Raw genomic sequence first — 24,756 nt, 5'->3', positions numbered from 1 at the left:
GATCCACTTCTTGCATTGTATGTAAATGCAAACTTAACAGTACAAAGGAAAAAGGTCACTAAGATTACGGACATCTTGAGAGAACACGTCATTATGATACTTTATACGATAATTGTTTCAGTTTTACAATTAGTAATGTTTTCCATTCGTCAAGTGACTTCTGCGTCACACAGTACATGATTATGTCTCGTGACCAGAATATAGTACGAAATCAAAGTATAATTGGAAATTTAGCCTTTGAAGAGGTGTAAAAATGCAAATACTTTGGAGCAACAGTAACAAATATACGTGACACTTGAGAGGAAACTAAACGCAGGATAAATATGGGAAATGCCTGTTATCATTCAGTTGAGAAGCTTTTGTTAACTGCAGTCTGCTTTAAAAAGTAACTGAGAGTTAGAATTTTATTTACAAAACAGAATAAAATCCAGCCAAAAAAGTATTCCACATAAAGCAAAATTACACATACATAAACAAGTAGAAGTTAAAGGTATTTTGTTCCCTATGGTTGTGAAAATTGGACTCTCACGTTGAGAGAGGAACAGAGATTATGGATGTTCGAGAATAAGGTGCTTAGGGAAATATTGAGAATAAGGTGCTTAGGAAAATATTTGAGGCTAAGAGGGATGAAGTTACAGGACAGTGGAGAAAGTTACACAACGCTAGAACTGCATGCATCGTATTCTTCACCCAAAATAATTAGGAACATTAAATCCAGACGTTTGAGATGAGGAGGGCATGTAGCACATATGGGTGAATCCAGAAATGCGTATAGAGTGTTAGTTGGGAGACCTGAAGAAAAAAGTCCATTGGAGAGGCCAAGACATAGATGGGAGGATAATATTAAAATGGATTTTAGGGACAGTAGTGTATTAAAGTTACGTTATATTATTAGGAACTTTAACAAATGTATACCATATTTTGGAACGGAATAAATGACATCTTTCTATACTATATTTTAGAACAGAGGGAGTATATATTTATTGATGAATGTTTCTGACCAGAATTCTTTTGAAAAAAAAAGTTATAAAATGCAGTTAATGTGCAAAATGCCCAATTGCGTATTTTACTTCTCGATTTAAATTTTTAGCTCTAGATCTGTCAGTTAGCGGACGACTTGCCATCAAAAGTATGGGGATTGGACCCCAGACAGATTTCGTGAGATGAAGATACTGTGGGGAAGATTCCCCTCCAAGCGCTTTAGTTTTACCTACTGTCTCGATTGTACCATTTATTCATTCTCGTCGTCTCTGAATAGCATCTGTGGATTTAAACCTCTAATACCAGCACTACTGTAACCACTATCATTATTAGCAATGTTAATCAGCGGACGCACCAACAGAATAACCGTACAAAGAAATGCTTCGTCCCTGCCTTGATTGCAATAGCGCCTACTGTTATGAACACACAATGACGACTGAAGGTACAGAAACGCTTTACTCACACTGCACAAATCCATGTTCTTAGAATTCTTCAAATTTCTGAGCCTTGTTCAATTTTTTCTCAACCCAGCCTACACGAACACGTTTGTCCTGAACCTAGGAGAGAACGTAATATTAAAACCAGATATCCACTGCAGAAAGGGTCGGTGGAAAGTTCCTCTCCGTCCTCTTCTAGAAGCATCAGCTAAGCAATATCCCAGATCATATATAGATTGCTCATTACTATGTTAAAATCGGTTGCACTTTGAAGAGAACAACCGCCAGGATCGCCACCCGTCCGCCGTAAACGAACACGAGATGGCAGTACAGTCGCTAATGCAATTCAAATGGGAGTTATGATGTGACTCCTTATGTAACAACTAGATGGCAGCATAGTAAACCTGACAAAAGTTGTTACCGTCAAAGCCTATAACACAGAGCAATCTGGGTATATATGATCTAGGGCAATATCTAGAATTCCACTGTATATTAGTAAAAAGTAATTGTGATTTAATCGCCATGAACTACTGTACATTAATAAGACTAGGCCTGTACTATGCTGAACTAAGGGAACGCTATTTCACCACAAAGACACGTACTTTCTAAATAACGTGCTACAATGAATTACGATTTTTAATTAGGTAGAAGTGTTGCGAAGCTGCTGTTACCAAAAATCCCTAGTGCTCTTATAAAATATCCCTACTTCAAGCAAAAATTCCCTACAAAAATTATTTATATTACATCAGCAACTGTAAAAGCACTGTGTTTCGACTACCGATAATAAACAATAGTAGGATATGTTTTATTTTGAGTATTCAAGATTATCCTCAGGTCCAACTAGATCTCTTCAACAAGTTCGTTTACGTGTTAACATCTTTCACAATTTTTCTGTCTGGAAGAACATTCTGATTCATTTGTACAAAGTAGTACATTGAATTAAAACTACGATTATGTTCATCCACATCAAACACATATCGAAGTTCTCACTTTTTAACTTGTTCGTCTCGTTCAGGTTATTTGTAAATAGTATAGGTTTACTTATGCTTCAGACATTTTTAATTTATGCTGCATTTTTTGTGAAATTTTGTTAAATCGTGTCTTAAAAGTTAACTTTTTCCGGCAACAAATTCCTTTTTACATGCTTTAAGTTTAGCCTTAATCACTCTTTCAGTATTGCATAACGAACCATTAAAATCCGGTTCTGTTAACCAGATCTCGATTTTTCACTTTATCTAATTCAAAAGGCACATGAAATTAGCCGATTGTTATAAATACTAATAAAATAAGAAAACCCCTACATTTTCGTCAAATTCACAAGAAAATCCCTCAATCCCTACCAGGGTTCAAATATCCCTACGATAGGAATTTAACCTAAACCTGATAACACTGGTAGATAGAAGTGTGCGGAGCACTACAGTGCAGTGCACACACATTACTAGTACTATCCCTTCTCCCGCCCTCAAGTTCTCAGCAGCTTCCCGTGATGCAGATATAGGTAATTCGTTATCTCGTGAAACCAAATGCATTTGTGCGCCGTAGCTCATAGTGAGAGCCCTATGGTCGGTCTGGGTGGCGCAGTCGATAGAGTGCTGGCCTTCTTTGCCCGAGTTGCCGGTTCCATCCCGGCTCAGGTCGATGATATTTAAGTGTGCTTAAATGCGACAGGTTCATGTCAGTAGATTTACTGGCATGTAAAAGAACTCCTTGCGGGACAAAATTCCGGCATACCGGCGACGCTGCTATAACCTCAGTAGTTGCGGGTGTTGTTAAATAAAACATAATTAATTTAAGAACCTAATGGTGTGGGTCGGCCGGGTTGCTCAGTTGTTAGAGCAGCTGGCTACGGACTGGGAGGTCCGGGGTTCGATCCCAGGTGATGACAGGATTTTTTCTCGTTGCCAAAATTGAGTACCGGGTCCTTCCCGGGGGTAAAAGCGGTCAGAGCGTGATGCCGACCACATCACCTCATTCTAGTGCCGAGGTCATGGAAAGCATGGGGCTCTACCTCCATACCCCCCAAATGTCTTCATGGCATGTTACGGGGATACCTTTACTTAATGGTGGGGGTAAGCGAGCTGGCTAGCTTGCAAGTCGAAGCGTAGCAAGAGAGGGAAGTTTCTTAGTCCGTTTTTTCCTTTTCCTCACGCGCAGGTAAGTTCCACGGCATAACGAATGGCCTATACAGTAGTAGACCTCAAAAAACTATGCAAAGATGGCAGTGATTTAGAGAGTCAGACATGCGCAGTGCTTATTTACTACCTCGCATACGCCAATATTTAATGTCGTCAACCGCCCCTAGCCACTCAATACCACCCCACCATCACCACCACCACTACTACTGTCGTCAAAATTCCGCCACCACCACCACCACTACTACGAATGTCGTCAAAATTCCGCAGGTAGACTTGAATTCGATCCATGAATGTTTATAAAGCTGTTAAATATTATTGTAAAATTATAAAAAGTTATACTCCCTTATTGTATTTTTAACAGCAGATGCTATTCGCAGATAATAAATGGTAACATGCCGATAATAGATCAGTGGTGTAACGAGATAAAATGAAAACGTAAGCGCTAGGGAAAAACCTGCTCCACACCCGCTCTGGAAATGTCTCACAAAATGTTCGCAGGGCCGAATCGTAGTCCCGTTTGATGAGAAACCGTCGGCTAACTGAGCTACAAGAGTGTAAGTAGTTGAATAGTTGGGATACGTTGCAGGTGGTCTCATCGCTGATGAGGATGCAGTGTCGCTGTCACGGCATCTCCGGCTCGTGCGAAGTGAAGACCTGCTGGAGGACAATGTCTTCATTCAATGAAATTGGCGACACGCTGAAACGTAAATATCGCCAAGCTGTACAGGTAGGTTGTGCGATTTATCTTTAAGTCGCTTATCTAATTAATAAATATGGAAGAAGTTCCAGAAGTAACGTACACAAAAGTTGCTACGGTAATTTACACATAATCATCTCTCACGCATTTTGCCCAGCTTATACAGCATGACGTTGTAGAAGAACGGTTCCGCGTATAACAGACACACTTGGTTCTGTATGTGTTGTTCCTTTGGACGCGGAACAGCAGCAGGGCTAGGTTCTATCCATTAGAGCGGGACGGTTGCGTTCTAACAAAGACACTAAGTTTATAGCCTACTTCACAAGCTGTAGGAAAATGGTTCCGTACAAAACAAAGATACTTGTTACGCTATCCCTTTGGACACTGAGTTTCAGCGAGACGGAATCACCCACACACACTTCGTGTTTATGTAGTGTGGCCAAGGGACGAACCGTATCGGAAGCAGGTCGCTATTTAGGTTTGTTGTCATCAGTTTGTGTTAAATACAGACCTACCAACTTTCACGCATAATGAGCGGGTCACCCTCAAATAGCTTACGACTTACGCTCTCCTGCAATGACATGGTACTCTCCAGGATATAGAGGTTATTGCATAACTGACGTGTTTAATGCTATGTTTTCGTCCCATTTCTATTATTATTATTATTATTATTAGTATTATTATTATTATTATTATTATTATTATTATTATTATTACCACCAGTGCTTTTTTCTGGCGGAACGTCGTTCCGACACTGTTATGTTTTTCATCACGGAACCGAGAAATGTTCGAATCTCACACCGCCAATATGCAGAGTGGGAGGGGTACACGTGCAAAATTCTGATGTTTGTTTAAGAAAAATGCAAGTGAAATTACACCCTATTTACTTTTTCCCTTGCCCTTTTAGTTTTCCCATAAATGTGTCACGTATTTTATGGTATGGTGTTTTGTGAATAGTAGTACTATGAAACGCCTGTCAGTTTAGACAATACGCACGTCTTTCGATATCATTATTATACTCCAGCATAAACAGTTAAGGGTTCGAAATTCGAACGTATTACAGTACAAAATAAATCATGAATGTAATCTCATGTGCTAATGTAACAAGTTTATTGTGTTTGGACACACAATAAATTATTATTTGATAACCTGTTACGCCACAAAGACCTTCATCGTTAGCCTGGACAGTAGACAGGTCCCCCATGGTGTTAACTAGCAGGGATGATCTCAGTGGAGAGACAATGAAGTTGTGTTGAGGAAAACCTCACAATACAGAGTGGGAAAGGTATACATGCAAATATTTTTAGAGGTATTTGGGTATGGTATAGGTCTACTGAACCACATTATGCAACAAATTTCTCAGTATTCGAAGTTATTTTTTAGACATGAAAAATACCATATTTTTAGGTTAGTTAATACTTACAGGCGATTTGTTTCCTTTACGAACGCCTCAATACTTACGCGGAGGTCTAAGCTTGTCAGTAGATTTACTGGCATGTAAAAGAACTCCTTGCGGGACAAAATTCCGGCATACCGGCGACGCTGCTATAACCTCAGTAGTTGCGGGTGTTGTTAAATAAAACATAATTAATTTAAGAACCTAATGGTGTGGGTCGGCACTAGAATGAGGTGATGTGGTCGGCATCACGCTCTGACCGCTTTTACCCCCGGGAAGGACCCGGTACTCAATTTTGGCAACGAGAAAAAATCCTGTCATCACCTGGGATCGAACCCCGGACCTCCCAGTCCGTAGCCAGCTGCTCTAACAACTGAGCTACCCGGCCGACCCACACCATTAGGTTCTTAAATTAATTATGTTTTATTTAACAACACCCGCAACTACTGAGGTTATAGCAGCGTCGCCGGTATGCCGGAATTTTGTCCCGCAAGGAGTTCTTTTACATGCCAGTAAATCTACTGACAAGCTTAGACCTCCGCGTAAGTATTGAGGCGTTCGTAAAGGAAACAAATCGCCTGTAAGTATTAACTAACCTAAAAATATGGTATTTTTCATGTCTAAAAAATAACTTCGAATACTGAGAAATTTGTTGCATAATGTGGTTCAGTAGACCTATACCATACCCAAATACCTCTAAAAATATTTGCATGTATACCTTTCCCACTCTGTATTGTGAGGTTTTCCTCAACACAACTTCATTGTCTCTCCACTGAGATCATCCCTGCTAGTTAACACCATGGGGGACCTGCTTCTTATTAGAATTGTTGGGCCTCCTTTGATTAGCTTCAACCCTGACAAGTATGTTAAATTTTGGTTGCTAAAAAGCCTTCATGCTGCAATAGACGTCACAAAGAAAGAGCATTACAGGAAAGGAGAAAATACTGAAGAAATGGCTATGCTGGGTACTGGTATGTAGTTCAGTAAATGCCTTTGTTGCAAATCAATTTTGTTAACACAAATTGAGTCAGTTTATACTAACATGGATTTTATTTTTTCTTCTGAAAAGTGCTGAAGATGTGAAAATAAATAAGGATTAATTACGTTTTTACAGGATTTTTTTAACTCTGTTTAGTTCTTAGATAGTAATCATCTCTCCTTTCGCTCCAATAGTCGACCTGGTTGGCGAGTTGGTATAGCGCTGGCCTTCTCTGCCCAAGGTTGCGGGTTCGATCCCGGGCCAGGTCGATGGCATTTAAGTGTGCTTAAATGCGACAGGCTCATGTCAGTAGATTTACTGGCATGTAAAAGAACTCCTGCGGGACAAAATTCCGGTAAATCCGGCGACGCTGATATAACCTCTGCAGTTGCGAGCGTCGTTAAATAAAACATAACATTAACATCGCTCCAATAAATCTTACAAAGAGTTCCACTATCTTTTTCTCCAGAAAAAGCACTTATTATTATTATTATTATTATTATTATTATTATTATTATTATTATTATTATTATTATTAAGCATATCCCTTACTAAATTCCCACCTCCAACGTTTAATCTCTCGTAGGTTGGCAAGTCTTATGTTATATGCGCTCTGTAATTGTCAAGAATGACGTAAGACATTTAAGCTAAGTCCACACTGCGGCAAAGAAACTGCTTTCGACTGATCCAAACAAAATGTTTATCATGAAGGATCGGTGGAGCGCAGAAAAATTCTCTCCGGCACCGTTCGAACCCGGGCTTTCAGCTCTACGTGCTGACGCTCTATCCACTAAGCCTACACCGGATTCCAATTCCAATGCCGGATTGAATCCTCTCAGTTTCCCTTTAAATGGAAACTTTAAGCCAGAAGACATAGACAAAATAACTACATAGCATCAACTCAGAATTTTGAACCACCTACGAAATGAATGAGGTGAAATCTTCACTTCTCATGTAAGAGATAATGTAAAAACATTTTATTAACTGTATATCGGGAAGTATTGTGTGGTTGCATATTTCAAAGTAACTTGTCCACTGTTTACAAGTACCTAAATGCTTTTTCTCCTATTAGACTACGCATTCCATCGGAATGAAAAATCTATTTTTGTGAAAATTTGCTAATTAATATATACTGTTAATTAGTAAAATGTTAATTTGAAAAATAAATAAATAAATAAAATTTGTGCTACCTCTATTTAGCTTTTATGTAGTTGTCACTGTATATTTGGCTCCTCTGCCAAATAAAACTCATTAACAGTTCCATTAACTTTTCGAAATAGACTAGATTAGACCAGAAGCACACGTGTAACTGTGGAAACTGCAAAGCAAACGGTCCCACTATACAGTAGGTGTACCAGTCGGAAGTGTCCAGTCGTGAAATTTCGGTTGGATTCAGGTTGTACCGGTTACATATCAGACAAAATATCTTCGGCAAACCACAAAGTATCTCAATTAATGTCCCATTTCGCTTTGTTTGACCGGAACCATTCCCTGTCTGAGCGAACATTATTACTACATATTCACTAGTTATCCTATTTGTTGCAGGATCATATGAATTAGTTTTCAAATAATTTATATTAGTAAATCTAGTCGAATGCAATTTTCAAATTCCAGTTAAGGCCACAAAAAAGAAAACATTATACAGTAGCAACTATTATTCAAAACATTCAAGCCTTACAGGAAGGCATTCGTCAGAAAATTTTCTCAGATATATTATTTTAATGTACCGAAGTACATATGATATTTCCATGCAGATATTCTGCGTCATCATACGATGAAAGAGTAATGGAACGGAGAAAAATTCTCTCCGGCGCCGGGACTTGAACCCGGGTTTTCAGCTCTACGTGCTGATGCTTTATCCACTAAGCCACACCGGATACAACCCCGACGCCGGTTAGAATCGTCTCAGATTAAGCTCCAACTCTTGGGTTCCCTCTAGTGGCCGCCCTCTGCACTACGTCATAGATGTCTATGTATCCGGTGTGGCTTAGTGGATAAAGCATCAGCACGTAGAGCTGAAAACCCGGGTTCAAGTCCCGGCGCCGGAGAGAATTTTTCTCCGTTCCATTACTCTTTCATCGTATGATGACGCAGAATATCTGCATGGAAATATCATATGTACTTCGGTACATTAAAATAATATATATGATATGCGTAAATCACTTCGTGATTTAAGACGGCGCTTATTCCGTCGGATCCCGGCCAACTAGTCACTCATATAGAGTGCACCTCAGCACATGTGTGGACTTCGGTCCTGCGTTCATAGACATCTATGACGTAGTGCAGAGGGCGGCCACTAGAGGGAACCCAAGAGTTGGAGCTTAATCTGAGACGATTCTAACCGGCGTCGGGGTTGTATCCGGTGTGGCTTAGTGGATAAAGCATCAGCACGTAGAGCTGAAAACCCGGGTTCAAGTCCCGGCGCCGGAGAGAAATTTCTCCGTTCCATTACTCTTTCATCGTAAATTTTCTCAGATTGAAAAACTTCAGTGCGCCTCCTGAATAAAAAAAAAGACTGTGATATTGCGAAAACTGAATGGGAAATTCTCATGCACTGCATTTATACCTGTTTGGAAAATTGACAGGAATCTTGTCAGGACAACGTTCGAATAAAGTAGTTGTATCAGAATAGGTTCAATAGCTGTATAGGATAGGACCTTGACTTGCTTCAGACTAATTTAACACTATACCTCCTTTCACTAGTTAAAACTCTACCTGCTGAGAAGAGCGCTCCCTGCCACCTAGCTAAAACATCAGTGAATGGACAGTACAGAAGATAGGAACTGAATATACGTCGTCACTACTGTTGGGTGGGGGACACGCGACAACTAGTGAATGTTTGTAAACAAAACGTACGGACCAAGGATGCCTATCCTGATGCAGCTACTTTATCCGAACCTTACTAATGAATATATTATTTCAATGTACCGAAGTACATATGATATTTCCATGCAGATATTCTGCGTCATCATACGATGGAAGAGTACTGGAACGGAGAAAAATTCTCTCCGGCGCCGGGATTTGAACCCGGGTTTTCAGCTCTACGTGCTGATGCTTTATCCACTAAGCCACACCGGATACAACCCCGACGCCGAACAGAATCGTCTCTGATTGAGTTCCAACTCTTGGGTTCCCTCTAGTGGCCGCCCTTTGCACTACGTCATAGATGTCTATGAACATCGGACCGAAGTCCACACATGTGCTCAGGTGCACTCGTTATGAGTGACTAGTTGGCCGGGATCCGACGGAATAAGCGCCGTCTTAAATCACTTCGTGATTTACGCATATCATATATTATTTCAATGTACCGAAGTACATATGATATTTCCATGCTGATATTTCGGTCCGATGTTCATAGACATCTATGACGTAGTGCAAAGGGCGGCCACTAGAGGGAACCCAAGAGTTGGAACTCAATCAGAGACGATTCTGTTCGGCGTCGGGGTTGTATCCGGTGTGGCTTAGTGGATAAAGCATCAGCACGTAGAGCTGAAAACCCGGGTTCAAATCCCGGCGCCGGAGAGAATTTTTCTCCGTTCCATTACTCTTCCATCGCTTACTAATGAAGTTATGAGTAGTATGAATTTCTCTTACGAACTTCGACACAAATTTTTACAAGAAAGAAAATCAAATCTGGTGTCACTTCAGGACACATACCTGAAATTGTTGGAAATTGTGCAGAATTAAGTAAGAAGTGTGTTTAATTAGTTTCGTAAGTTTGTCCATCACATAAGAGCAATATTGTCTCCATTTCCACATAGAGCCTATGTGTACATTAAACAAGAATAACATTTTGTTCATTTTCATGTGTTTCTATTAGCTAATCATATTTTATTTTCATATGTTTCGATTAAGCAAAAAGAACATTTTCTTCATATTTATGTGTGTTCACTGAATAAGAACGTTATTATTTTTAATTTGTGTGTTAATTAAATAAACATAATTTTTAATTTGTGTGGTGCGATGGTTTGAGGATTTTCATCGTGCCCTTGAATTTCCTGATGATGGAACTGGTACACACGTAGGATGTCTATACATCTATGGGACGGTGCAAGAATCCAAGAACCTCGAACCACGCTCACATTCTCAAATCATATTTAATTGTCACGTGTTCAGAAGTGTAAATTGCTTTGGTACTTTCTTCTTACGAGGTCTGACAGTAGAGCTGGCGACTTCATTTTCTTTTTTAACGTGTATTCAGAAGAAACTAATAAAAAGTAACTTTCATTTCTACAAATTCCTATATGAGAAAGAAGTTAATAGTTAATGATTTTAACCTGTTCACTTGAATATAACGATGAATAGTACTGTTTCACTTTTTTCTTGTTTCAGAGAATATATATGTTGCATGATTGAAATTTCAATAAACTACATTAAATTATATAACGTCATCATCACCCTTGCCACAAGACAACAGACATGATTCAGAATTTCAAACGAGTTCAAACTTCAGGAAATAATCTAAATAAAATCTTTCACTGAAGAAAGAATTTTGAAGATGTTGAAAACATTCACGAACATTGCTATCAACGTGGTTATAGAGATGGTATGCAGATACGTTTCACTGCAAGAGAACTATCCTGAAGGAAACCATACAGTGAATCTTTCGGCCAGAATTGACATGGAGGCGAAGGGATATCTTCATTGTCTTTTCCGTGTACGTTTTCTTTGCACACATAGGAAGAATGGATCTGGACTGAAGATGCCGTTTATTTATGTGATACATCCTCAAAAACATTTTATAAATATATTTTCTGTGTGGTTGTCGCGTGAGAAATCATGTGTGTATAGCAGGAGCCTTGGGAAGTTAAGTGGCTCTGGAGAAGGTGTCTAGATGTGAAGAAATGTCCACTTATGATTAGTTTCACCATTTTTAATTTCTGAAAGTCGTTTAAAACTTACTTGTCAGACCTCGTAAAAGAAATGACTTATTCTTTGTTAAAGCTTCCTGACAAAATGATTCATGTTTCTCACCTGCAAGCAGGTAGCCCCAAAAGTACGCAAACGTCTTCGACGAAAGAGCAAAACCAAACGACGCTTGCCTGTGGGGAAAGGTGACCTTGTGCACATCCACAAATCGCCCAACTACTGTGTACACGACCCGCAAAAGGGCATCCCCGGCACGTCGGGACGCGTCTGCAACAAGACCTCGCACGGCTCGGACAGCTGCGACCTGCTGTGCTGCGGCCGGGGGTACAACACGCAGGTGATTCAATGCTCTTCATTTTTCTTCCTATCTTCTATCCAGTCTATTCAATTACTGTGCCTTGTCCGTCAGATGTGTCTCCAAGACACATTTGAGGCTTTCAGAAGTATTTGTTCACAAAGCAGAGTATTTCGGGCGCGAAAAATTTCCGGCCGCTTATTTTCGTCCGACGTTACTTTGTAACAAAGAAACCATGTTGTGGATTTTACTCGTCCCTTGAAAATTCGTCTGCTTCTATCGCGGAGGAAAGCATATACCACGTGACGCGAGTACCGGAAATCTAACAGAATAGTCTACAGCAGCGTTTCTCAAACTTTTTTGAAGTAGGGACCATTTTTTTAAGTCAGAACATTTCCGCGGACCACCTTACTCTTGCTCCCTCCGAAAGTAAATTTATCATTTTTGTAGCATATTTTAATACCAATATACTTATACTTTAAAATGGAATTAATTAATTGTAATACTTTATTAATTATATTTTTTGTAGCCAATTACAAGTAACTTATAACAAATTCTGTGCATTGTTGATTCATCGCTTCCCTGTTCGCAGTTAGTTGTTTGAAATCCTTATGTGGTACACGCTTGTAGTTGTCCATGTCTCTGTTAAATAGTGCCCATTACAAATAATGGAAAACTGGCTTCGATCCGGATCTTTGAAAAGAAAGGGACATGATGATACGCTTCATTTAGTTACTGCTAATAGTTCAGAAGCTGTGTGTGAAGAAATATATTAATTATAGTGATATTAAAGAAATATTTAGCCCTAGTGGTAGCTATTCAAAGAAAAAATACTTTCGTAAATATGACAAGAGTTATTTGGAACTTGGATTTACTTGGTGTGGCAATGAGAGTGAACCAAAACCTCTGTGCGTTGTTTGTTACGAAGTGCTTTGAACTAGTGTATGAAACCCGCGAAATTGAAACGGCACTTAGAGACGAAACACGCAACTGTAAAAAGTAAACCTGTCGGATTTCAAAATATTCGGAGTTTAAAATAGGGTAAGAAATTTCATAAAATATTAGTACTGGGAGAAAAAGTGAAAGGCGATTGCCATGTGCCATTTCCAAACTCTGAGATTTTCAGCTATAGTGTGATATGCAATTCGTTTGAATTTTATTTTCTCTTCTGTCTTTTTTGAAGGACCATAAGGGCAGAACTCGAGGACCACAGGTGGTCCACGGACCGTAGTTTGAGAAACGCTGTTCTACAGGATGTTTCCAGGCTGGTGTTACAAACTTTCAGGGATGATGGCAAAGGGCACATGTATCAATTTGAGATAAGGAATCCTGGTCCGGAAATGACAGAGTCGAAAGTTATAAGCAAAAATAACTGTGTGGAAATGAAATTGTAATTTTGGCACCACGTGCCCTCCTTCCCTTAACGTTTGGAACAGTCGTAGAAAGATGATATGAGCCGGATGTCTCCTACGTGGGTACTTGCATCGATACAATCTGTGAGCTTGTCTACTGTTCCCATTGGCTCATTCGTATTCGAAAATCAGGTCTGCATATTCCGCCCTCGTGTACTCCTCCATTTCACTAGAACTGATCGACTGGACACTGCAACTTGTACACATACGCTGCTGTCTACAGACGTGCATATCAGGACCGACCATGTCCGTTACACATTACGCCATCTGCATTGCTTTAGTGTAGTTTCCTGTCCCCACCCCTCAGACAGCGCACTGAATGGAATACTCTAAGTAGACAACGTAAACAACGTCAGATGAATACAGTATGTTTAAGATGTACAGATAAATACACATAAACAAGGTGTACAGAGGAATAAAATTATTTCATTTCCACACAACTATTTTAGCTTGTAATTTTCGACTCGTTCATTTCCGGACCAGGGTTCCTATCTCAAATTGATACATGTGCCCTTCCCCATCACCCCTGAAAATTTGTCACACTAGCCCGGAAACACTCTGTATATCCCGAACTAAGCCTTTAACGTCGATGTTGAAAAGACGACACCCTCATAACAGGAATACAATAGTTTTTTGTTCTATGATTGCTAATTCAATAATTGGTCTTAGAGCATTACACGACACGATCACATATTCGACTCCACTGTTTCTTTCGTCAAAAACTTCTCTTTTTTACATTTCAAGTCACAACGAAGTGAAAGCTGTAGTTTTCTTTTAAATAATAATAATAATAATAATAATAATAATAATAATAATAATAATAATAATAATAGGCTATTAAAAAGGGGAAAGTTATTACTTACAAACGCGTTTACAAAAAAATGACTATACAGGGTGAACCGTAAGTAATGTCATTAATGTCAGGGGACTATTCTTTGAGATATTTCAAACAAAAAATGTTAATACAATTTTGCTCGATTTCGCTTCCTTTTCTAGATAAAAATTGTTTTACATGAAACGTTTGAACTTAGCGTTTCCTCTAATACTAGAGTTTCCAGGTAGTACGATAATCACCTTTTTGTACGATAATTTCATTCAATAAACGATGTCATTCATTAATTCGTTCATAGTTTTCTGCCCAAAGGCAGGACTTTCACTGAAAATCCAGTATTCTCCAATTTTTCATATTTTCTGCCTTCCTCTTAGTCTCCGTATATGATTCATTATATCTTAATGTTGCCTATCATCTAATACCTTCTTCTGCCCCGAACTTGTCTCCCGTTCACCGTTCCTTCCAATACATTCTTCGGTAGGCAGTTTCTTTTTAGTCAGCGACCCAGCCATTTTTTTTTTCTGTTGCAGATAACTTTCACTATTATTCTTTTCTCATTCTCATCCACTCTTTCTAGCACAGTGTCATTTCTTATTCTGTCTCTCCATTTCACACGCTCCATTCTTCTCCATATCCACATATGAAATGCTTCTAATCACTTCTCGTCACTTCGTCGTAAAGTCCATGTTTCTGTTCCATACAATTCCACACAAAGCACTTTACTAGTCTCTTCCTTAGTTCTTTTTCCAGAGGTCCGCATATGTTTTTCTATCTTTTTTTCATTAAAAGCTTTCTTTGTCAATCCTATCCTCTTTTTGGCTTCTTGGCAGCAACTCATGTTATTACTGATCGTACACCCCAAGAATTTGAAGCTGTCTACTTACTCTACTGCCTCATTTCGAATTCCACGTTTACCTCCTTTTTTTTTTTCTTCCGATAACCATGAACTTCGTCTTGTTTGCATTTACCTTCATCCCATACTGCTCACAGTTGTCTTTTAGCTCCAGCAGCACATTTAGTATCATCTCTTCTGCTAACAACGACATACAATCAGCAAATCTCATGCACTTTATGATTTATCCTCCGACTATCACCTCTCCCATGTTCGTAAAACAGTTCTTTACTAAGTCCTCCAAGAGGTGTTTTTATATTTTTTTATTTTAGTAGGTTATTTTACGACGCTTTATCAACATCTAAGGTTATTTAGCGTCTGAATGTGATGAAGGTGATAATGCCGGTGAAATGAGTCCGGGGTCCAGCACCGAAAGTTACCCAGCATTTGCTCATATTGGGCTGAGGGAAAACCCGGGAAAAAACCAACCTCAACCATGTAACTTACCCCGACCGGGAATCGAATCCAGGCCACCTGGTTTCGCGGCCACTTATAATTCAATTGATTTACAATGCTTCTTTCGGTATAATTTGAATCATTACAAGATAAATGATGAATTTATACTGAAAGTAGCTTTGAAAATGAAGGGAATTGAAAGTGGCAATGCTTCTTACTACTGCAAAATCTTATTGAAGCACATAGCGGATTTTAGAAAGCAGCGACAATATGCAGTAAAAGTACACTTTATAGGTTTATTTGGCTTAATAATATGATGTAAATGAAAAGAATTAAAAATAATAATTGTAATCAAGGCATCATTTTTATTAAATCTATTTTTCTATAGCCTATATGTATTAATTATTCATTTTAAGTACGTTTTTAACTTTCTAACTAGTCACTGGCGTTTGTCTGACAATCCGGAATTGCGCTCGGGCGTCGGTTCGATTCCCGCTTGGGCTGATTACCTGGTTGGATTTTTCCGAGGTTTTCCCAACCATAAGGCAAATATCAGATAATCTATGGCGAATCCTAGGCCTCATCTCGCCAAATACCATCTCGCTATCACCAATCTCATCGACGGTAAATAAGCTAGTATTTGATAGAGTGTCGTTAAATAACCAAGCAAAAAAAACTTCCTAACTTTCCAACTTTTTTAACACTCTTTGCCATTCACGTAATTATTATAGCAATAAACAACCAACGATTTCTCCTTAGATGCATACATACACACATACATACAGTTATGTTTCTATGAACTGAGAGCACACTAGCGGCATTGTCGTCGCAGCAATTTCATGACCTCAACAATGAGTAACATTATTGTCACTGGTGTCTAAGTACATTCATTTTTGGTTCTACGAAATCAAATATAGGCGACGAGTGTTTCCGCCCTGACTCCTGAAGCATTACACTTACACGGAAAAATATTATTGGAACGGCGAGACTAAAAGAATAAAAGGCAGTAAAATGTCAGATTCCTATTGGAGTGGGAGGACTAAAAGACCCATTGTCGAGAAATCAAATGCTTGCCGGTGGTTAACGAGGAAAACATATCGATAATGCAGAGCTAATTTCATGTTGTAGTGGAAAATGATCCAATTTATACATTAAGGAGACATATCCATTGTCATCACAACAATTTTATATCCTCAACAGTAACAATGTCTACATCGACGTAAGACATAGTCCTCCTTCCCTTCTTTCAATATAATCCCTGTGCCTACTACCGACCTTGTAATAAAATGAAGCCAACACAATATGAAATTTATCTTGTTGTGAAACATATTGAAAAACCTTGTTTTGGCAGTTTTGCAAGGCAAGTGTTAAATATTGTGCATTGTCGATTTTAAACACAATTTAAGAGAGGTATTCACTCGCTCGTTAGTTTAAGTTCTGCCTTTATTGCGAAATGTTCGTTTAACATTTTATGCATTTTACAGTTCATATTTTTAATATAAATATATAATAATATTAATAAATATACCGTAACATAATAATAATAATAATAATAATAATAATAATAATAATAATAATAATAATACACAAAATTTAAAATACCGAAAATGTAAATTGTAAACAATTTTAATGATGACCCCCTTGACAAAATTCTGCGTACTACGCCACTGTCTCGAAGTACCGGTATGCATTTATGCAACATAAAGTAGGCCTAAAGTTGGCTTCATTCGAACGTAGAAATCATAATCGGCAAAGATCCACTTTTCCTTTTCCAATGTGCCAAATCAATAAAAACATGCAATTTCATGAAGTTACGCGATCTAATGATAAAGGACATCCTGTAGGCTTAAATTATTAATACTGACACTTCATTTTAAAATTACTTGATGTGTAATTGGGAAATACTGAATTATATATTGACCGTTTTCACTAGTAAGATAATATAAATTAGACTGAATTTTAAAAAATCGGTTTCTCTCTCGGTGCTTGTGAATGAGTTTATTTAGCCCAGCAGTCTTTGAAATGTGGCAACCCTAATGTAGTGACTTCATTTTCTCGGTCATTAATGATGGCAGCACAATAATGGAACCAAATCATTGGGCGCATCAGATTTGAACATGAAGTGAGTATTTCAAACATTTCAGTATCCCATTAGGCTATATTAAATTCTTAGCTTGAATTTTAATGCATTTTATAGAGCTTTTCTGTACCACAGAATTATTTTAGTTTTAAGTTTTAACAATTTCTTTAAGGTGAAGTCATACGATAATCTTTGGTAGAAAACGATTATCTCAGCATCATGTATCATTTCGCTCAGATCACGTGACAACTCTTCCTATTAGCGACCTAGTATAATAGTGTCAGGAACCGCAATAGTTCTGCGTTCTGTGTGCAATTTATCTGTGAGCCAGGTATGTATAGCAAAGTCGCGTCTTTGTAGATTAATTTTATCTTTTAACTTGGTTACTAATTATACAAAGTATAATGAGAAAATGTTTTAATACACTATTTCAGCATCCCTAACACTGGAAGATTGATTTTGGTCACTGCGATTTCTTCTAAACTATTTGTAGGATTTTATTCATATTTAGAATCTACGAGCCAAAAATTTGGCCTTGTACGATGTACGAAAGTTTCGAAATTTTAATAGCAAGATAATGCGTTTTATTTGACGTTAGAAACACACAGCAGTGGTTCCAGTCGATACCAAAGCCAAAGATTTTCTTGATCATTATTTGTTATGTAGAATGAGATGACAAATGAAACTGTATCAAGAAACAACGACTTCCCAAAATAAATTAGTATTATAATATACGGAACTATTTTTACTTTTCTTACAGGAAAGCAGATCACTAATTGTAAACCCCTTCGTTACTTTAAGAATTACTGCTCGCATATCCTACTCGATTCTCTGGAAATTCATCCACATGTAGCAACATCTTACAAAAGATGAAATGCAAAGGGAGGAATGCGCCTATGTTTAGTCTCATTATAAACCATATGTATTAATATTACTTTTTGTAGCCTCCAGCAGAGCTCTGGAGTAATGATAGTGACTTTTGTTTCAAGAATGTTGTCAAGTGTGGGTCGAAATCCCGCTTGGGCTGATTAACTGGATGGTTTTTCTCACAGGTTTTCCGAAACAGTAAGTCCAATGTCACGTAATTCGAGCCAAATGCCATCCCACTATCACCCATTTCACAGACACTAGATAACCACCCAGTTGACGCAAAGTCGTTCAATAACCAATAAAATCCCTTTTAAGTGTCGATTTTCCTAATAGGAAAATTATATTACAGAAGATCACTGTACAAGAATTGTTTTGTGTGAATTTGTCCAAAATAAATTATATTAATCTATTAGAACTGTACAATTTGCAATGTAGGCAGCAATCTTACAGTGATCTATTCAAGAAAATTATTAAATATTCAATGTTTGTACAAGTCCATATGATCTTTAATATCCACTGATTGCATATGCCAATTACTCCTGCAATTTGTTCTAATATGGAGAAAGATATGAGCAGATTTCCTTTCGTAAGAACAAGTGAACATTCATAAAAATTACTCTGTTATCTGATTGGAGAGAGTTACCATATTATATACTTATTTGATTATAATTAGTGAAAACAACAACGGTAGGCCTATTATTAGTTGATAGATATACACTGGTGGACAAAAAATTTGGAACACTTCAATTTTACTTTGTAAATGAATTTAATAGGTCACCAATATGTGTTAAATAGTGATTAATAATATTATAATCTTACTACTTACTTACTTACTTACTTACTTACTTACTTACTTACTTACTTACTGGCTTTTAAGGAACCCGGAGGTTCATTGCCGCCCTCACATAAGCCCGCCATTGGTCCCTATCCTGAGCAAGATTAATCCATTCTCTATCATCATATCCCACCTCCCTCAAATCCATTTTAATATTATCCTCCCACCTACGTCTCCGTCTCCCTAAAGGTCTTTTTCCTTCCCAACTAACACTCTATATGCATTTCTGGATTCGCCCATACGTGCTACATGCCCTGCCCATCTCAAACGTCTGGATTTAATGTTCCTAATTATGTCAGGTGAAGAATACAATGCGTGCAGTTCTATGTTGTGTAACTTTCTCCATTCCCCTGTAACTTCATCCCTCTTAGCCCCAAATATTTTCCTAAGCACCTTATTCTCAAACACCCTCAACCTATGTTCCTCTCTCAAAGTGAGAGTCCAAGTTTCACAACCATAAAGAACAACAGGTAATATAACTGTTTTATAAATTCTAACTTTCAAATTTTTTGACAGCAGACTGGATGATAAAAGTTTCTCAACCGAATAATAACACGCATTTCCCATATTTATTCTGTGTTTAATTTCCTCCCGAGTATCATTTATATTTGTTACTGTTGCTCCAAGATATTTGAGTTTCTCCACCTCTTCAAAAGATAAATTTCCAATTTTTATATATCCATTTCGTACAATATTCTCGTCCCGAGACATATCATATACTTTGTCTTTTCGGGATTTACTTCCAAACCTATCTCTTTACTTGCTTCAAGTAAAATTCCCGTGTTTTCCCTAATCGTTTGTGGATTTTCTCCTAACATATTCACGTCATCCGCATAGACAAGCAGCTGATGTAACCCGTTCAATTCCAAAACCTCTCTGTTATCCTGGACTTTCCTAATGGCATACTCTAGAGCAAAGTTAAAAAGTAAAGGTGATAGTGCATCTCCTTGCTTTAGCCCACAGTGAATTGGAAACGCATCTGACAGAAACTGACCTATACGAACTCTGCTATACGTTTCACTGAGACACATTTTAATTAATCGAATTAGTTTCTTGGGAATACCAAATTCAATAAGAATATCATATAAATCTTCTCTCTTAACCGAGTCATATGCCTTTTTGAAATCTATGAATAACTGATGCACTGTACCCTTATACTCCCATTTTGTCTCCATTATCTGTCGAATACAAAATATCTGGTCAATAGTTGATCTATTGCGCCTAAAACCACACTGATGATCCCCAATAATTTCATCTACATATGGAGTTAATCTTCTCAAAAGAATATTGGACAAAATTTTGTACGACGTCAACAAAAGTGGTATTCCTCGAAAGTTATTACAGTTAGACTTGTCTCCCTTCTTAAAGATAGGTACGATTATAATCTTACTATATATATATATATATATATATATATATATAAAGAAAATGAACATGACTTCATAACACCAACAATAATGCCCAGTGTTGTCACACTCTGAATCAGCTGGTAAAATGATGCCTACAATAGCTGAAGCAGAAATGGATTATGAAACCTATCTTACAGTAGATATTAAGTGTCGTCCTTCTGCTAGTATACAAGCTTCATATCGCGAGAATATGTTGTCATTCATTCATCCAAGCTCATTAACTAAATTCTTCTTATTTCGTGCTCAATATTAGCCTGGATTTCTTCTCATGCATGAGGATTCGCGCGAAAATCTTTGTCTTTCCTCCGTTATAACTGTTCGTGTTAGGATTTGTTTTTTGTCCAACACTGAACCTGTGGTTTCAGATTTCATCACTAGTCTTCGTATAACACTTCTTGAAGAGTGCACTGCATTGGGATAAGTTTCAATAAACTCTCTTCGAGCAGAACGAGTAGAACTATTTTTAAAATAACTTTTAGGAAGAAAAACAGAGGAAATACAAAGTGTTTTGCATGAATCCGCACATGTTAGAAGAACTCCAGGCTAATGTTGAGCATGAAACACTGTACCGTATTTACTTGCTTATTAGACCTCCTTGCATATAAGAGCAAAATGTAAAAATAAAAATATATATATTCACATATTGGACCCCTCCAACATACGTACAATACAAGGCTCTAGGTTCTGAATGCCTACCCAAGACTTTTGCGCAGTATTGTACATTATCAGTAACAAAATGCAAGACAAAACCTATTTCTCAAACCATCCTCTGTTCCATTGTCCCATTATTTGTCCAATTGTCTCAGGACTGACAAAAAGGAACACAACACTTTTTTTTCTGTTTATTCTAAAATTACCTACCATACTCTCTGTCTGGTTAGTTTTCCATTGTCACTGCACAAACAGAAAGACAAATTCCCTTTCTTCTTCTACTGATGGTATTCATTTTCGCATACCATATTTCCAAAGTCAGTCATCAGAGAAAGAAATTAGCTACAAGCGATCGAGTTATTCTGTGTCATTTAAATTGAGTGTGATTAACTTTGCGGAGAAAATATACTGGCACTTTTAAACTTATTTTATATTTAGGCTTACTCTTATCTAACTTGAAAAAAAAAATATTTCCTTACTAATTCTTTACACATAGAACCCCATTTTTTTATAAAAAAAAATAAACAAATGAGGTCTAATATGCGAGTAAATACTGCAAGAAGAAATTCAGTTGGTGAGCTTAGATGGAGTCAGTGACAATATATTCTCGCGATATCAATCTTGTATATAAGCTGAAGGACAACACTTTCAACATCTACTGTAAGGGTCCACACCTGTGGGGTAGCGGTCAGCGCATCTGGCCACAAAACCAGGTGGCCCGGGTTCGAATCCCGGTTGGGGCAAGTTACCTGGTTGAGGTTTTTTCCGGTGTTTTCCCTCAACCCAATACGAGCAAGTGCTGGACCCTGGACTCATTTCACTGGCATTATCACCTTCATTTCATTCAGACGCTAGATAACCTGGATGTTGATACAGTGTCGTAAAATAACCCAATAAAATAAAAAATCTACTGTAAGGTAGGTTTCATAATCCGTTTCTACTTCTGCTGTTGTAGGCAGCATTTTTACTGGCTGATGCTCGATCTGTCGTCCAGGAGCCACATCCTGTGCTATGGCAGCCATATACATATAAAGAACGCTTTTTTTACCACCACCACCAACACCACCACTACCACGACTACTATGACTGTGGCTGCTGCTGCTGCTGCTACTATTACACAGAAAACTACAGCCTTCAAGATGAAATTTTGTAGAATAGAAGAAGAAACGTGTATTTTTTCTAGCACAAATTGCGAAAGTTCAATATAATGTGGTACAGATCCAGAAAAAAAATTGGGCCACCTCAGTAAGCACTGAGTATGCACAATAGGTTATAACTGGAACTTGGAAAATTCAAGTGGCCCAAATTTTGTTTCTGGGTCTGTACAAAAGCCACAACACAGATTTCAAGGAGGCTTACCCCTCGTTTGAAATGCATTCTTTTTACAAATATGCTTCTAACACCATTCACAGTCTTTCCATTAAGAAAAAATAAAAAAGAAAAGAAACAATCTTGCTACTTGCATTAATGGCTATTTACTTGTGTTTCAGGTGATAAAACACGTTGAAAGGTGCCAGTGCAAGTTTGTGTGGTGCTGCTCCGTAAAATGCAAGAACTGCGAGACTTTGATAGATCGACACACCTGCAAGTAATCGGTAGCTTACTTCTTGTACTTTCATCTCTTTCTTGTCATGTCTGCTGTTTCTTTTATAATCGTGCCAAACTACATTTTTAATGGATTCAGAGGAAGGTGCAATTGTGTTGTGTTACAGTGTTAATGGATTTCCATGAATGTGATATATATATATAAATATATTTATACACCTTCAAAATTCAGGCCTAAAACTTGCCAAGGTTTACATTACAAAGTAAGTTATTTCAGATTCTACCAGGTCGTCATAACAATGTTCAAGACTTTCATATTTTATGGATTGCTGTCTCAGAAAGGAAGATCGGAATGAATTGTTTTGACCGAAATGAATTTCCTATGAAGTTGCATGTTCTCTAGCAGTGGCGTATTCTCTAGGCTATCAAGGCTGTTGGTGAAAAATATCGAAAGAAAAGAAAAAACATTTTTGTTTAGTACAAACATAATGTGCTACAGTGGAGAGTGGAAAGGAGCTGAGGAAAAAAATTATTACGTGTTCAAGTAATATGAATTTATTGGTGTAAGTTGGTCAGTTGTGAGGCCTCCATGCCTTGGACCCAGGATACCCCACTGTTCTCAAGGTGTAGCAACAATCTGTTCTTGCAATTGTATTTATATCACAAACATCCCTGCTGATTGTTTTACATCCGTTCTGCGAGTTACAACCATTTAAAGAGGTGTAGACTAGCGGTTGTCGAAATAGTATTGATTCTTATTAGCTTACAATAAATTAATGAATATCTGTGCACTTGGATTGACAGTGAATTATACGCTATCGTCTTACCCTTAAAAATTGTAATGAATGCTGAAGAAGCAATAACACTTTCTATGAGAATGAACTTGAACCAGCAGGATCTTTGTAATATCAACAGTTTATTTATTGAACAGTTCCATTTTATGCTAATGAACAGGCTTCATTTAAGCTGAAATTTGTTTTCTGGGACTGATTTATTAATGGCATTCAATTTATACAACCTCAATCCAATGTAAAATGTGTACTTTTTACACATTATTGCAGTGAATATCGTAATGAAATTAAACAAATGTCATTGTATGAATTAATGCCATAGTACTGTACCACCATAAAAATTAGAACCTAACCTCTATAACGTGCATGTTGTAGACTGAAGTACCTGTACTTTAAAATTGGAATGGTTTTCTGTGCATTACACTTAACTCATGTAAGTTATGCTGTCAATTAAAGACAAAGTTGCCATCTGGCAGATTTATACAATCTCCTTCTAGAATTTTGTTATAACAAAATATTTTAGTTAACATCAAATGCAGTAATAATAAATGTGTATTTCAGTGGGACTATTCGTATAAATTACCGGTACTGAATTATTAGGTTTAAAAACTCTATGTGCTACGGATAATTTTCATATATTTACAATTCTACCCATATTATTCAAATGCCCATGATTTGAAACAGGCACAGGAAAACTTACGGCTGAATCTAAATCACCTTCAAAGGTTAAACATTTCATGACATTTTTACAAAATTAAAATTGTTGAAGAATGTACCGGTAACATTCTTTATTAAAATGTGTGAAATGTGACTTTCAATTGTCCAGGCAGCAATTCTGGACTCTTAGTACTGGTTTACACACTTTGGTGAGGAGTCTGCATATATCTCAAAGGTGGAAATATCAAATTGGAGTAATTTTTCCTTCCCCTAGGACGTCTTGATGAAAATTTTATCTTATTTATTGGAGTACGGTATTGTATTTAATTAGGAGTTAGTTTAAACTAACGGAATGAACTTTTTCTGCATATTTTCCGTAATATATTTTCAATTATTTTGAATCTAGAATTGTCAAGCAAAGCTGGAAACCAGGACATTAACTCATAATGTAATGGAAGCAATTCACTGCCTTATTCCCTTAATGTTGAAGATTTTAAGCATATTACAGGAGTGCTGTTGACACTGCGACTTACCCTTCCAATAAATTTCTTAGGAGAACTCTGAACAAAGTTTAATACGGTATTATGCCTCTCTTAT

At 37.5% G+C, this 24,756-nt stretch overlaps 1 protein-coding gene across 2 annotated transcripts in view; it reads left to right on the top strand.

The window, feature by feature from the left end:
* The window catches only part of LOC138707585 (protein Wnt-16-like), a 292,155-nt gene extending 268,167 nt beyond the window's left edge, over positions 1–23,988 (top strand). The window contains exons 5-7 of one of the 2 annotated variants that reach the window (XM_069837190.1): positions 4,140–4,280; positions 11,607–11,831; positions 22,657–23,988. In XM_069837190.1, the coding sequence (XP_069693291.1) occupies positions 4,140–4,280; positions 11,607–11,831; positions 22,657–22,758 (468 nt within the window). In that variant the 3' untranslated portion in view covers positions 22,759–23,988. Of the gene's footprint in view, positions 1–4,139; positions 4,285–11,606; positions 11,832–22,656 lie in introns of both variants that reach the window. The other variant, XM_069837191.1, reaches the window with a different exon arrangement.
* The last annotated feature ends 768 nt before the right edge of the window (positions 23,989–24,756 follow it).

Source organism: Periplaneta americana, chromosome 10, assembly GCF_040183065.1.
Source record: "Periplaneta americana isolate PAMFEO1 chromosome 10, P.americana_PAMFEO1_priV1, whole genome shotgun sequence".
NCBI classification, from domain to species: domain Eukaryota; kingdom Metazoa; phylum Arthropoda; class Insecta; order Blattodea; family Blattidae; genus Periplaneta; species Periplaneta americana.
The sequence above is the reverse complement of the archived record's forward strand: the minus strand, read 5'-3'. Positions and strand labels throughout refer to the sequence as shown.